The 13,551-nt window shown below is 41.7% G+C and overlaps 2 protein-coding genes across 2 annotated transcripts in view; both read right to left on the bottom strand.

Annotated features, from left to right (window-relative positions):
* The window catches only part of LOC139410590 (histone cell cycle regulator a), a 43,346-nt gene extending 39,040 nt beyond the window's left edge, over positions 1–4,306 (bottom strand). The window contains exons 1-3 of the mRNA XM_071155889.1: positions 4,038–4,306; positions 3,445–3,507; positions 3,138–3,248 (exon numbers count right to left, since the gene is read on the bottom strand). Of these exons, the coding sequence (XP_071011990.1) occupies positions 3,138–3,248; positions 3,445–3,507; positions 4,038–4,074 (211 nt within the window). The 5' untranslated portion in view covers positions 4,075–4,306. The remainder of the gene's footprint in view (positions 1–3,137; positions 3,249–3,444; positions 3,508–4,037) is intronic.
* Positions 4,307–7,808: 3,502 nt separating this feature from the next.
* LOC139410589 (cyclin G associated kinase) overlaps positions 7,809–13,551 on the bottom strand; it is a 49,849-nt gene continuing 44,106 nt past the window's right edge. The window contains exons 20-28 of the mRNA XM_071155888.1: positions 13,361–13,525; positions 12,592–13,038; positions 12,325–12,462; positions 12,115–12,243; positions 11,926–12,012; positions 11,570–11,812; positions 11,288–11,439; positions 10,808–10,984; positions 7,809–10,580 (exon numbers count right to left, since the gene is read on the bottom strand). Of these exons, the coding sequence (XP_071011989.1) occupies positions 10,479–10,580; positions 10,808–10,984; positions 11,288–11,439; positions 11,570–11,812; positions 11,926–12,012; positions 12,115–12,243; positions 12,325–12,462; positions 12,592–13,038; positions 13,361–13,525 (1,640 nt within the window). The 3' untranslated portion in view covers positions 7,809–10,478. The remainder of the gene's footprint in view (positions 10,581–10,807; positions 10,985–11,287; positions 11,440–11,569; positions 11,813–11,925; positions 12,013–12,114; positions 12,244–12,324; positions 12,463–12,591; positions 13,039–13,360; positions 13,526–13,551) is intronic.

Here is a 13,551-nt window from a genome sequence, read left to right as displayed (position 1 = left end):
GAATATGGTTTGTCTCTATTGTCAGTCAGATCTGAGCAGCAGACATATGGTTTGTCTCTATTGTCAGTCAGATCTGAGCAGCAGACATATGGTTTGTCTCTATTGTCAGTCAGATCTGAGCAGCAGACATATGGTTTGTCTCTATTGTCAGTCAGATCTGAGCAGCAGACATATGGTTTGTCTCTATTGTCAGTCAGATCTGAGCAGCAGACATATGGTTTGTCTCTATTGTCAGTCAGATCTGAGCAGCAGACATATGGTTTGTCTCTATTGTCAGTCAGATCTGAGCAGCAGACATATGGTTTGTCTCTATTGTCAGTCAGATCTGAGCAGCAGACATATGGTTTGTCTCTATTGTCAGTCAGATCTGAGCAGCAGACATATGGTTTGTCTCTATTGTCAGTCAGATCTGAGCAGCAGACATATGGTTTGTCTCTATTGTCAGTCAGATCTGAGCAGCAGACATATGGTTTGTCTCTATTGTCAGTCAGATCTGAGCAGCAGACATATGGTTTGTCTCTATTGTCAGTCAGATCTGAGCAGCAGACATATGGTTTGTCTCTATTGTCAGTCAGATCTGAGCAGCAGACATATGGTTTGTCTCTATTGTCAGTCAGATCTGAGCAGCAGACATATGGTTTGTCTCTATTGTCAGTCAGATCTGAGCAGCAGACATATGGTTTGTCTCTATTGTCAGTCAGATCTGAGCAGCAGACATATGGTTTGTCTCTATTGTCAGTCAGATCTGAGCAGCAGACATATGGTTTGTCTCTATTGTCAGTCAGATCTGAGCAGCAGACATATGGTTTGTCTCTATTGTCAGTCAGATCTGAGCAGCAGACATATGGTTTGTCTCTATTGTCAGTCAGATCTGAGCAGCAGACATATGGTTTGTCTCTATTGTCAGTCAGATCTGAGCAGCAGACATATGGTTTGTCTCTATTGTCAGTCAGATCTGAGCAGCAGACATATGGTTTGTCTCTATTGTCAGTCAGATCTGAGCAGCAGACATATGGTTTGTCTCTATTGTCAGTCAGATCTGAGCAGCAGACATATGGTTTGTCTCTATTGTCAGTCAGATCTGAGCAGCAGACATATGGTTTGTCTCTATTGTCAGTCAGATCTGAGCAGCAGACATATGGTTTGTCTCTATTGTCAGTCAGATCTGAGCAGCAGACATATGGTTTGTCTCTATTGTCAGTCAGATCTGAGCAGCAGACATATGGTTTGTCTCTATTGTCAGTCAGATCTGAGCAGCAGACATATGGTTTGTCTCTATTGTCAGTCAGATCTGAGCAGCAGACATATGGTTTGTCTCTATTGTCAGTCAGATCTGAGCAGCAGACATATGGTTTGTCTCTATTGTCAGTCAGATCTGAGCAGCAGACATATGGTTTGTCTCTATTGTCAGTCAGATCTGAGCAGCAGACATATGGTTTGTCTCTATTGTCAGTCAGATCTGAGCAGCAGACATATGGTTTGTCTCTATTGTCAGTCAGATCTGAGCAGCAGACATATGGTTTGTCTCTATTGTCAGTCAGATCTGAGCAGCAGACATATGGTTTGTCTCTATTGTCAGTCAGATCTGAGCAGCAGACATATGGTTTGTCTCTATTGTCAGTCAGATCTGAGCAGCAGACATATGGTTTGTCTCTATTGTCAGTCAGATCTGAGCAGCAGACATATGGTTTGTCTCTATTGTCAGTCAGATCTGAGCAGCAGACATATGGTTTGTCTCTATTGTCAGTCAGATCTGAGCAGCAGACATATGGTTTGTCTCTATTGTCAGTCAGATCTGAGCAGCAGACATATGGTTTGTCTCTATTGTCAGTCAGATCTGAGCAGCAGACATATGGTTTGTCTCTATTGTCAGTCAGATCTGAGCAGCAGACATATGGTTTGTCTCTATTGTCAGTCAGATCTGAGCAGCAGACATATGGTTTGTCTCTATTGTCAGTCAGATCTGAGCAGCAGACATATGGTTTGTCTCTATTGTCAGTCAGATCTGAGCAGCAGACATATGGTTTGTCTCTATTGTCAGTCAGATCTGAGCAGCAGACATATGGTTTGTCTCTATTGTCAGTCAGATCTGAGCAGCAGACATATGGTTTGTCTCTATTGTCAGTCAGATCTGAGCAGCAGACATATGGTTTGTCTCTATTGTCAGTCAGATCTGAGCAGCAGACATATGGTTTGTCTCTATTGTCAGTCAGATCTGAGCAGCAGACATATGGTTTGTCTCTATTGTCAGTCAGATCTGAGCAGCAGACATATGGTTTGTCTCTATTGTCAGTCAGATCTGAGCAGCAGACATATGGTTTGTCTCTATTGTCAGTCAGATCTGAGCAGCAGACATATGGTTTGTCTCTATTGTCAGTCAGATCTGAGCAGCAGACATATGGTTTGTCTCTATTGTCAGTCAGATCTGAGCAGCAGACATATGGTTTGTCTCTATTGTCAGTCAGATCTGAGCAGCAGACATATGGTTTGTCTCTATTGTCAGTCAGATCTGAGCAGCAGACATATGGTTTGTCTCTATTGTCAGTCAGATCTGAGCAGCAGACATATGGTTTGTCTCTATTGTCAGTCAGATCTGAGCAGCAGACATATGGTTTGTCTCTATTGTCAGTCAGATCTGAGCAGCAGACATATGGTTTGTCTCTATTGTCAGTCAGATCTGAGCAGCAGACATATGGTTTGTCTCTATTGTCAGTCAGATCTGAGCAGCAGACATATGGTTTGTCTCTATTGTCAGTCAGATCTGAGCAGCAGACATATGGTTTGTCTCTATTGTCAGTCAGATCTGAGCAGCAGACATATGGTTTGTCTCTATTGTCAGTCAGATCTGAGCAGCAGACATATGGTTTGTCTCTATTGTCAGTCAGATCTGAGCAGCAGACATATGGTTTGTCTCTATTGTCAGTCAGATCTGAGCAGCAGACATATGGTTTGTCTCTATTGTCAGTCAGATCTGAGCAGCAGACATATGGTTTGTCTCTATTGTCAGTCAGATCTGAGCAGCAGACATATGGTTTGTCTCTATTGTCAGTCAGATCTGAGCAGCAGACATATGGTTTGTCTCTATTGTCAGTCAGATCTGAGCAGCAGACACCAAACATCAGTGAGAGAAGAATCACCTAAGTGATTGTCCATTTGGCAGAGCATCTTGGGGATGTTCACGTTCTTCTCGTCCTCCTCTCGGAGCACTGGAGCCATATTCCATATGACAACCTTCCCAGAGTCCTCGCCTGCAACACATGGCACACAAACACAACTGAGTACCATTGAACTGATCTTCTTATTAAAGTGTAAAACAATGGTGCAAAGTATGCTTGAGAAAATTGTCAAACTGTACATTACGCTTGTACTGTTTAGTAAGGTGTGTTGTTTAAATGTAACCCGAACAGTTATACCGTTATTAGGCTTAGTAATGAAGGACCTTACCCTGGCCACCCGTGGCAAACTTTGTTCCATCAGGATGGATGTCAACAGAAAATATTGGTTTCCCTGAGAAGCAGACGTGATTTAAATTGTATTAACAAGCATGTCATCATGCTGTAGATAGCTAAAAACGTATGATTCAGAACACCAAGGGGTGTTTTCATTACGCAGATTCTGTTGCACGTTGAAAAAGTGTCTGGCATAAAGGATTTCTGTTACAAAACGTTTTGCAACGGAATCCCGAGTAATAAATACAACTCAGCTGTAGACACGGTCTAAAATCAATACTGCAGCCTGCATTGGGTGTTTTGCAACAACTGCTATCTACTTACTGCTTTGTGGAATATGCTTACGCGCTAACCTTAACAAATAAAAACAGATGGCTAACTAGCTAACATTAGCGTCTTAGCTCATGGCTCATTCAAGAGAGCGTTGTGCCTTTTCCTTTTGTAGCTATAGTTTATAAAGGAATGAGTAACGTCAGCTTGCTTAACCCCCTCTTCCCCAACACAACAACAGAATCACAACTTGTCTTGGGTCAAGATTCGGTCAACTATTATTATTCATTCCAGAACAACCGCGATTCAAACGCTTACCATTGTGACTGACCCAACTTGGTTTCAATAGCTTCATTTCAAGTGCGTTGGCTTTGAATTAAAATATGTTGTGCTAATCGTGATTTCTCTCCGTCTCTTGCGTTTAGTTAGATATCTTTGAATCTGAAGTACCCCTTCTTTTTGTGTCAAAGTCCGTCCGTTACTTTAATTGAACTCCATTTCTCTTGCTACCCTCTGGCACATCTCGCATTCTCCCCAATCTCCAAGCAGAAACAGTTCAGCGTCTCTTCGGCAACACTAAAAAAAAAGTACTTCCGGGTCACGCACATTTTCTAAATAAAAGTTTCCCACGTAATAGTAGAAAAGTGTCCTAAGCATGATGTATGTCTCTAAACATTAACAATGCTTCATATTTAAGTGACATTCGCATTACATTTGGGTTTTAAAAAATATTCCAAAGCAAATTACTTCATTACAATGAATTACATAAAACACGATTATTCTAGTGCTAGATCAGTAGGGTCTGTAGAATATTATTAAAAACACAAATCATCACAGAAATCATTTTGGGTTGAATTTTCCTTTAAGCTCCAGCCATTTCTCAATGTGCTCCATCTTATTTTATTTATCTTATATAAATGTAATATATATATATTTTTTAAGACCATCCCAATTTTCCGCAGGAGGCCTTTTTGGTAGGCCGTCATTATAAATACGAATTTGATCTTATCTGACCTGCCTAGTACAAGGGATCAGAAGTCTAGAGGCTTACTACATTTTAACCCTCTTATTTAAAAAACCCAGAAGAAATTAAATCAATGGCTACAGAGGGACTTATCTTTAAAAGGTAGAGTCCTAATAACCAAGGCCGACTGTATCTCTAGACTAACATATGGTGCTCTATCTTTATATCTTGACAGTAAAATAAGCAAGGAGATAGACCAGATGCTTTTCAACTTTCTTTGGAGAAACCATACCCATTACATTAGGAAAACTGTTGTAATGAACACTTATGAGAATGGTGGACTGAATTTTCTGGACTTTACTACTTTAAATAATACTTTTAAGATCAATTGGATAAAACAATTCCTAAGAAGACCCACTTCTATCTGGACTTTTATTCCTCATCATGTCTTCTCTACTTTTGGTGGCCTTAACTTCATGTTGTTTTGCAATTATAATATTGACAAAGTTCCAGTGAAACTTTCTGCTTTTCATCGGCAAGTTTTCTTGTCATGGTCCTTAATTTATAAACACAATTTTTCTCCACACAGATATTATATATGGAATAATCGGGATATATTGTATAAAAATACCTCTTTGTTTTTAGAATATTGGTTCTGAAATAATATCCTATTGGTGAGCCAACTGGTAAATGCAGAGGGTCTTTTACTCAGTTATAAGGAATTCTGATCACTTTACAAGGTCCCTGTAACACCTAAAGATTTTGCAATTGTTTTAGATGCCATTCCCTCAAGTGTTGCTTTATTATTCAGGAACGTGTCAAGAGCTAACCCTCAGAGCCTACCTTCTGTTGACCCTGTTGACTCATCAGTAGGAAAGATGTGTTTCTCTTTTGGTCCATTCAACAACAGAGCAATACGAACCTTGTTTCAGCAGGATGTCATGCCTTATGTCATGCCTTATTGGAATGGATTTATTGATAATATCTGTTGGGAAAAAAGTTTGGTTGTTGCCACACACATACCTACTTGTTAACAAAATTAAGGAAGTTTCCTTTAAAATTATTAATAGATATTATCTTGCCAACCAATATATGAAGAAGTTTCAGGAAAACATCAACTCAAATTGCTCCTTTTGTAATGACCACCCAGAAACAGTGTTGCATATTTTTTGGCATTGTATGCATGTAAGAAAACTGTGGCAAGACATCAGTAGGTTTATAATTGAACACATTTATGAAGATTTTACACTATTGTGGAGAGATGTACTGTTTGGATTCTTTACATACAATAGAAATAAGCTGAAACATTTATATGTAATTCATTTCATTATTCTTTTGGCCAAATTTCATATACACAAATGTAAATTTACAAACAGAAATCCACATTTTCGTACCCTACAAAAATAAATTGAACTGTATTTTAAGACGGTTAAATGCTCTACTAACAAAAAATCTGTTAGAATTGTAAGTATATGCATGTCCCTTAAGGTCCTTATGTAATTGTAATGTGATATTGTACCCCCTAGCCCCGCCCCGCCCCTAGCTCGATTGTCCATTGTTTGTAATCTATGTATGCTTGTGTTCCCTCGTGTGCTTTATGTATTGATTTGTAGTTAATAAAATAAAAATAAAAATAAAATAAAAATAATAATAATTTTAAAAAATAAAATAAAATAAAAAAATCTGACCTGCCTAGTTAAATAAAGGTTTCATGAAAAAAGTAATTATCTTTTTTTTCAGATGTAGTTATAATTTTGTAACATCATTTTTAAGTTATGTACTTTGCAAAGCTACAAAAAATTATTGATTTTATGTCATATGCATAGCGTTTTACGGCAGACTTTTATTTTAACGGCAAAACCATAAAACCGAGACGGTAATGCTGCTGTCGTAATGCTGATAAGAAACAGACACAAAAAAAAGCAGCGGCAGCAACAAAGGAAGTGTTCCACCTTTCCAGTAGATCGACTGGAAACATGTCCCGCAAAGCGTCAATTCCGCAGATTCATTTCACTAGATGTGCTTTTCATTACTAATTTGAAATGAGAAAGCTACTGCCTTTTGTGAAATAGCACATACAGATTAAGACCGTGATATGGAAAGGGAAAGTAGCGCAAAAGGAAATAACTAGCTAATAGCTTTCCCAAGTAGCAAGTGTAATATATTGTAAAAGTGTGCGGCGCGGTCTTTTATTTTGAAAAACCATGGCAAACGTCTTCGTCTGGCAAACCAAACAAAGGGTCTGTCTGTTGAACCTCTTAACTAATTAAAGTGTCACTTATTTTCTTTATATGATCGGAATATAACCACGGAAATTATATATTAAAAAAAAAGTGACTCGAGAGGTTTTTCAGCTGTTGCACTTTGTATGGGTAGATGTATAGCCTATGGCTATGTAGCCCAGCGAATTTGTAAGGAAGCAAGTTACTAACTAGACAGCTAGGTATTGATTGGCAAGAGCCTTCTATTTACAGCTAACTAAATGTCTATATTATGCACATTTTTGTTAATGGTGTATGTGTACTAGCTAGGTTAATATTAGACTGTTTTAGGAAGTAGGCTATGTTAAGAATTGAAGCAGCTGTGGGCAATGATGTTTACCCACTACGCATCTTCGATAGTTATCATGTATTATCTGAGACATAATCAGTTGCCTAGGTCTAGTATTAGCAAAGCTATAACTAACATGATAATAATCGATACTATACATTCAATTAGATTTAATTGTTTCTGCAAGGAATGGGCCTACTGATAAATGACAAGAGTGTGCCGTAGGCCATAGGTTTTCAAACTCTGGTACTGCTGGGGATCTGCACATTTTTATTTTCTAGGGAAAAAAATTAAATATCACTAGATGCAACAGAATACCTTCGTGGTTACCATTTTTATGTTTCTGTGGGCAATATGAAGGAAGTTAGAGGTAGTTTCACGAGGCAATGCTAACTGTAGCGATTTCTGGGTCACCCCACTCTGGGGAAGAAGATAAAAATGGCTTCATTGCCAAAATCTCGAACTATCCCTTTGATATGAACGAAATTAATACTTTAATGTCAACTATAATTCACCAGATGATAGGACAATGCCTGATTTTCCTGGGAATTCAGACAATAATGCAAGACGACACGTTTTCATGATTGTGTTTTAATGGTCATAAATGTCATTCCAGAAACAGGGGAAGAAAAAAAATAATATTGGAAATATAAACGGTTTGTCAGCAGGAAGGAACCTCGGTTTTAGAATGGTGGTGGTCCAGAGTCCATGTGGAATTAAATGTACTAACATGTGGGCTGTGTTTACTACCTGGATATGTTAACAAATTGGGAAGGTTTGGTGGTTCATCTATCACACTGGTCAGTTGCATTCAGCAGCTGATGCTTGTAATCAGAAAAAAAGGGAGATTTTCTTTACTTGTCTTCCTCATGGGTAAACATTTTCACTGAGTCAACATTGTCTCAAAATCGATGCACTATTTACTTGAATATTATACGGTATATTCAATATCAATCATTCTGTAATGCCAACATGTGACTTTAATAATAGTAGAGAAGCTCAATGGTTTGCAATAAATGGGGATGATGAGATGAATTTTTCTATAAAAGGCTCACAGCACTATCTGAATGTATAATCAATATCCCTCTTAGTCTGCATTAAAAGGACAAACATGATAAGCAAAACCATTTAAAGGCTTTACAACCATTAGTAAAATGGCCATTCATTTCATAACAATTATTTTCACAACTTGTCTCAAGAATACTCCATGGTAATCAAAACCACATTTCTTTCAATGCAATGTTTTCAAACCCCATCATAATATTGTCACTTTGTGAAATACCTTGATCTTTGAAAACTCTGTTAATATCACTGGCCAGCTCTTCACATAACATGAACCCTTTTCTCATCCATCTCCTCATATCGAGACATGATCAATACCATCCACTTCAGTCTTTTCATGCCTCTGATCAAAACCTTTTTATTTCTGTACTGAAATCTACATTCATATTTTAAATTTGGTTGAGTAGGCTTTCTTTCTCCTTATAGTGTACGAACATGATACTGTCAAAATTGTCTATTCAAAATGGCAGCCTTTACAATCAAGTATCCCCTTATCAGCTGCATTTACACAGGCAGCCCAATTCTGATCTTTATCCACTAATTGGTCTTTTGACCAATCAGATCGGCTCTTTTGCAAATAATTGGACAAAATATCTGAATTGGATTGACTGTGTAAACACAGCCATAGTGTTACTGGAATCACAAAAAATAAGGTTTCAATAGGTGGGGAATGAACAGAATCAACGATCCCGGTCATGGGATGGGTGGCAGGTAGCCTAGCAGTTAAGAGAGTTGGGCCAGTAACTGTAAAGTTGCTGGTTTGAATCCAAGAGACAAATAAGTGAGAAAAAAACTGGTCGGGCCAGTAACTGGAAAGTTGCTGGTTTGAATCCCAGAGACTGTCGATGTGCCCTAGAGCAACCCTAACCCTAAGTGCTCATGTAAATTGCTCTGGATAAGAACTAAACTCAAATGTAGAAATAGGGAGGGGGGAAAAAACAAAGTTACACAGAAGGAAGCAAGACTAAAACAGAAGCTACATATACCCAACAAAGACCATATAAAAACACATTCACGTTAAGACGCTTCGGAATGATTTCAGCTCGGCAAAACAACTGTCATGAGACCACCCATAAATGCCCATTCCCTCCATCGCATTCAAGACATTCAATTCATATATTATTTTTTATTTATTAAGTTCTGCAATTAAATGTCATGGATACTTATGATACCCCACAACGATAAGAAAATAGGTGTTTTAAATTGGTCCATGAGGTAAAATGTAAAAAAAATAATAATTACACAAAAAGCTTCAGGTCATTTTAAAGTGAAGAGAAAAACAACAGCTATGGAACACAAAATGGAGGGTTGCAATGAAAACTCCCTGTAAAACCTTTTGTGTAATAAGTGGAATAAACACAAGACCATTGGAAAAGAAAGGCATGATGATCTACTGGTAGAGAGAGCGAGGTGGTGAGCTACCATCCTTAAACAACACACACCTCTGTGTGTTTCGGCATCTCACTATCTACTTCCCGAAAGAACCACATCATTGAGAAAATATTTACACTTTAGTGAGGACTATCATTGACAGAGAAAACAAAAATGACCAAACATATTGCACAATTCCACATGGCAAAAAGCAACCAGATGAAATCCCTATATTCTCTATTTGTCTCCTATGTTGCCGGGGGGGTGGGGGTGGGGGCAGTTATGAGCAAGCGTAATTTTTTTTGCCACCCGCAGAGCAAGGCGCTTACGGTAGAGGGCTTGTGGTGGAAGGAGGAGTCTGTTAGTGGGAGAATGGTTCTGTCAAGAAGCAACAACAGCATGAACTCTTGGTCTCTCGGAAAGAGAGAACGCTGCAGAAAGGTCTGTCCAAGGAGTGTAAAGGAATAGAGCCGTGTCCCACAGCAACAAAGTCTACGGGGTCCCAGTGGCCATACAGTCCCCACATTTCCGAATGGATGGAGCCTGGTTGGTGACCATCTGGTCTTCTCAGTGATTGTCTCTGTCGTCATATCCATCCCTCCGATCTTCCAAGCTTTTGAACCACTAGTCTTCCACCCTTTGCATGTGGTGGCAGTGTTTTTTTAAATGGGCGATGATGTTGAACTGCAGATGAGAAATAAAGTAAGGTGCCTTTTTCTCAACTGCAGGAGAGTTGGCAGACCTCTCTAAGGTGTGTGTGTGGGGGGGGCCGCAACCCTGAAGGACCCAATATGGGCCCCATCCAGTAAGTCTTAGTAGAGGGCTTTGCTGCCTTGGTTCTCAAACTCGGACCAGGCGTCGTTGAGCTCCATGAAGATCAGTGTAGCGTAATCTTCGTAGGGCTTTCCAGCGGCCTGCAAGGAACGAGTTTCAAGTGCGGTTAGCGTTCACAGATCAAGAACTTGACATTGCTTCCAAGCCCACAATACTAAACTTTAATCCCAGCCATTCATCGACATCAATCAGCCTTCAGCCGTACACAACGAGCATGCATTCGCCACAGGGTGAGTTGAGGCAATTGTGACTAACCGATAGACCTATTTAATTGTGTGCAAAAATAAATCAATCACATTGACGTTACCTTATCAGGGTGCACCACCAGCGCAGCTTTCCTGTAGTACCTCTTAACCTGGTCTGGAGTGACTAGGTCTGCAATGTTTACGGGCTTCCAGCGCGTCTCGCCCTCCCACAGGACTGTATGAAGTGTGGAGAGGAGGGCCCGGATGTTGCGCTCCTTCCCCTCAATCCAATCCAGGATCTTGGTTGGAACAAGGATCACAAACCAGAATCCCTCAGAACAGGTTCAAAGATTATTTTTTTAATTTTTTTAAATCGACTAGAAATATACACGCATAGAATTAACTCTCTCTCGGTGTAGAGATACATACACCATGGGACAGTTTCCCAGACGAACACTGAGCCTATTCCTGGGGTGTATTCAATAGTGCACTCTGTAGCAAAAGCACTTTGAAATTGAAAACTTGTTCAAGCCTGGCCAAGGCAATCTGTGTCCAAGAAGGAAGCGCTTCTGTATATTTGGGAGGGGGCATGCTGGTGCTACCTGCAGTTTGAGGGGGTCCATGTTCCTTGAGAGCTCCTGTTTCCTCATCTCTGCGATGGTCCTGGGTCCACTCTTGTCTGATAGCTTGGAGGCAAAACCCTGAGTGGAGAGCAGGTCTTCAAAGTCGTCCTCTTTGACTTTGGGTTTTGGACCTGGAACATATAGTCAACAGAGCAAAGATCCTCAATTAGAAGGGGTAAGAAATAACGGAGACCGGGTTTTCTACACAGAGGCTGTCACTAATTAGACATGCTCGGATAGTGATGTGATTGGTTGTCTCACCAAATCCTGGGCCCCTGACGCCTCTCTCCTCTCGGCCCCCGATCACACTGAAGTTAAGGTTGTAGTTGGGTTTGGCTGGCTGGGGCGCAGGCTTGGGTGGCTGGGCTTTGGGGGCAGCAGCACTGGGGGCCATCCAGGGCTTGCTTTGGCCAGCGGAGGGCCGGCCAGACCGCCCAGCAGGCTTGGTGGAGGCCCCACTCTTCAGGTTGAAGCCTGGGCCTGAGAAACTGCCACTGGAGGAACCTGGAAATAAAAGACTTATATACATGAGATGATGACTCATTTACAGACCACGGATAGTAAAGCCCACTGTCTAAGTGTAACATGGTACCAGGAGTCACTGGGGTCTGTTTTACCTGGCAGCGTAGGACCCAGTTTTCCCAAGTCTGCAAACGGGTCGAAGCTCTGAGACTTTGCTTTGGAGAAGGAAGACACTCCGGGAGCTGGAATTCCAAGAGGAAAAAAAAAAAAACCTCAGTTCATATCTGCTAGAGTTGTTATGGTGTTAAATTCTAGATTTAACAGCCCCAGTACCTAAGACCTACCTGGGAAGGCTGGCTTATGGGAGGAGGCGGCGGCCATGCTCCCACTCGATGCCCAGCTGTCCCACCCTCCAAGCAGGTCTGGTTGGCTGGCGGACGAAGTCATCTTAGGGGGATTGTTGGTCAGCTTGTCTGTCGAGAGAGAACATTGAATGAATGGAAGTGGACATGGGAGTTGTAGTTCTTTTCTTATAGATATTACTGGTGTCTTACTGAGGTTGAAAAGGCTGGAGTTGGAGGTGGGCGGGGGGTTAGTGTTGGTGTCGGAGCTCAGCAGGTCCCCAAACAGGTCGGGTCCGGTCTGATTGGATGAAGATCCCATCCCGAACAGGTCAAACAGGTCATTTATTGCTGTGGGACAAAAATAGCCAGAAATGTGTGTCAGAGGGGATCGACTGCATGAAAACGACACAAATAGTCATATGTTACCACTTCTACTGACACCAAGGCAGAAAGTGGACACGTCGATAAGACGCTTACGTTTGGGGGTGGCCGAGTCTGGTGGTGCAGCGGGGTTACTGAAGAAGAGGTCCTCTTGGGCACCTCCGTCCCCAATCAGGTTGTTGGAGCTGCCCTGCTGAGCGTTGCTGCTGGGCGTGGGGGCAAACAGGTCGTTGAGAAGGTCACTGTTACTAGACGAGGCCTTCATGCCTCCTGCTGCCGTGGAGGGTTGTGGGGGGGCGGTGGAGCTGAGGTCGGAGGTGAGACCCAGCAGGTCAGCCGTGTCGCTGGGCCCCGGGGACTCTTGGGGTGTGGCGGCAGCCTGGAACTCAGCGTTGAACAGGGACTCGCTAGGCTCCCTGGAGAGGGGTTCGCCGGCCAGGCCGGAGTTGGACTCCTCGTCCACGGAGGCGTCACTGAGCTCGTCCTGGTCGTCAATGGTGCCTCCCAGGCTGTCCGAAGTGTCCGCTCCATGTCCACTCCCATCTATGTGACAGAGACTCGTCAAAAAAGGCTTAGGGCAGGAGAATTATAATCTAGACCCGGAACCTTCCACTGCTGATTGTCATTCTCCTCATATCAAGGAGTGATTTAGACATGGGAGACCAGGTGGTCACAAATAATTATCAGGTAGAACAGAAAACCAGCAGTACTCCAGACCCAGATTTGAAGTAATTGCAGCTTTCAAGTATTTTCAATACAATCAACCAGCTAACATGCAGTTGGCCCTTTGCAAAGAAAATCAAAAATAACTATTTTTAGCAATAGTTTATGCACTAGGAAGTGTGCTCATCGACAGGAGACATACCATCCCAATCCAGAGTCTGGAAGAAGTTGTTGGCGTTGGTATCGGTGCTCTGGTGAGATTCTGCCTCCATGGTGGAGCTATCAGGAGTCTGTTCCAACGGAGGCGCCGCGGTGTCGTAGAAAGAACCGGAGAAAGAGCCCGGTTGTCGGGGAAGCTCTGGTTTGCCTATGGGAGAGGGAGGGAAGGAGTGG

Source organism: Oncorhynchus clarkii, chromosome 6 (assembly GCF_045791955.1).
Source record: "Oncorhynchus clarkii lewisi isolate Uvic-CL-2024 chromosome 6, UVic_Ocla_1.0, whole genome shotgun sequence".
Classification (NCBI taxonomy): Eukaryota; Metazoa; Chordata; class Actinopteri; order Salmoniformes; family Salmonidae; genus Oncorhynchus; species Oncorhynchus clarkii.
Note: the sequence above shows the minus strand (reverse complement) of the source record. Positions and strands in the feature narration are given on the sequence as shown.